Source organism: Cynoglossus semilaevis, chromosome 17 (assembly GCF_000523025.1).
Source record: "Cynoglossus semilaevis isolate Cse_v1.0 chromosome 17, Cse_v1.0, whole genome shotgun sequence".
NCBI classification, from domain to species: domain Eukaryota; kingdom Metazoa; phylum Chordata; class Actinopteri; order Pleuronectiformes; family Cynoglossidae; genus Cynoglossus; species Cynoglossus semilaevis.
In genome coordinates, this window is record NC_024323.1 from 15310312 (window position 1) to 15310711 (window position 400).

The 400-nt window shown below is 46.0% G+C and overlaps 1 protein-coding gene across 14 annotated transcripts in view; it reads left to right on the plus strand.

Moving 5' to 3' along the window:
* Nucleotides 1-400, plus strand: part of nfixb (nuclear factor I/Xb) — a 153376-nt gene that overhangs the window by 142572 nt on the left and 10404 nt on the right. For 12 of the 14 annotated variants that reach the window (XM_017040351.2, XM_008330640.3, XM_008330641.3 and 9 more), the window contains one exon: nt 258-386. The exons of the other annotated variants lie outside the window; for them this stretch is intronic. In XM_017040351.2, the coding sequence (XP_016895840.1) occupies nt 258-386 (129 nt within the window). The remainder of the gene's footprint in view (nt 1-257; nt 387-400) is intronic. 14 annotated transcript variants of the gene reach the window in all.

Consider the following 400-nt stretch of genomic DNA (forward strand, 5'->3'; position numbering starts at 1 on the left):
CCCCCCAACTCCCTAAACTGACCAGTAAACCCCAGCTTATCTGTTAAATCAATCAAACCAATCAATAAATGACTAAATTGATCAGCTCTCTGATTTCAGCCAATCACAATCCTCTGATCCTTGTAATCCAATAGAAAAAGTCTGATAAGTTTTTTTTTCTTCTTCTTCTTGAGTAGAAATAAAGTAAGAAACGCAGCCATGTTTGATTAAACCCTCGTCTCTGTTCTGCCATTCTGTTGATCCCCTCTTTTTGCCAGGACTCTCGTCGCCTGGTTCTCTTAAGAAGCCGGGGAAATTCGATTTCAGCGCCCTGTCCTCCCAGACGAGGTCCCCCCGCATGGCGTTCACCCACCACCCACTGCCAATGTTGGCGGGAGTGAGACCAGGTGAGACTAACCCA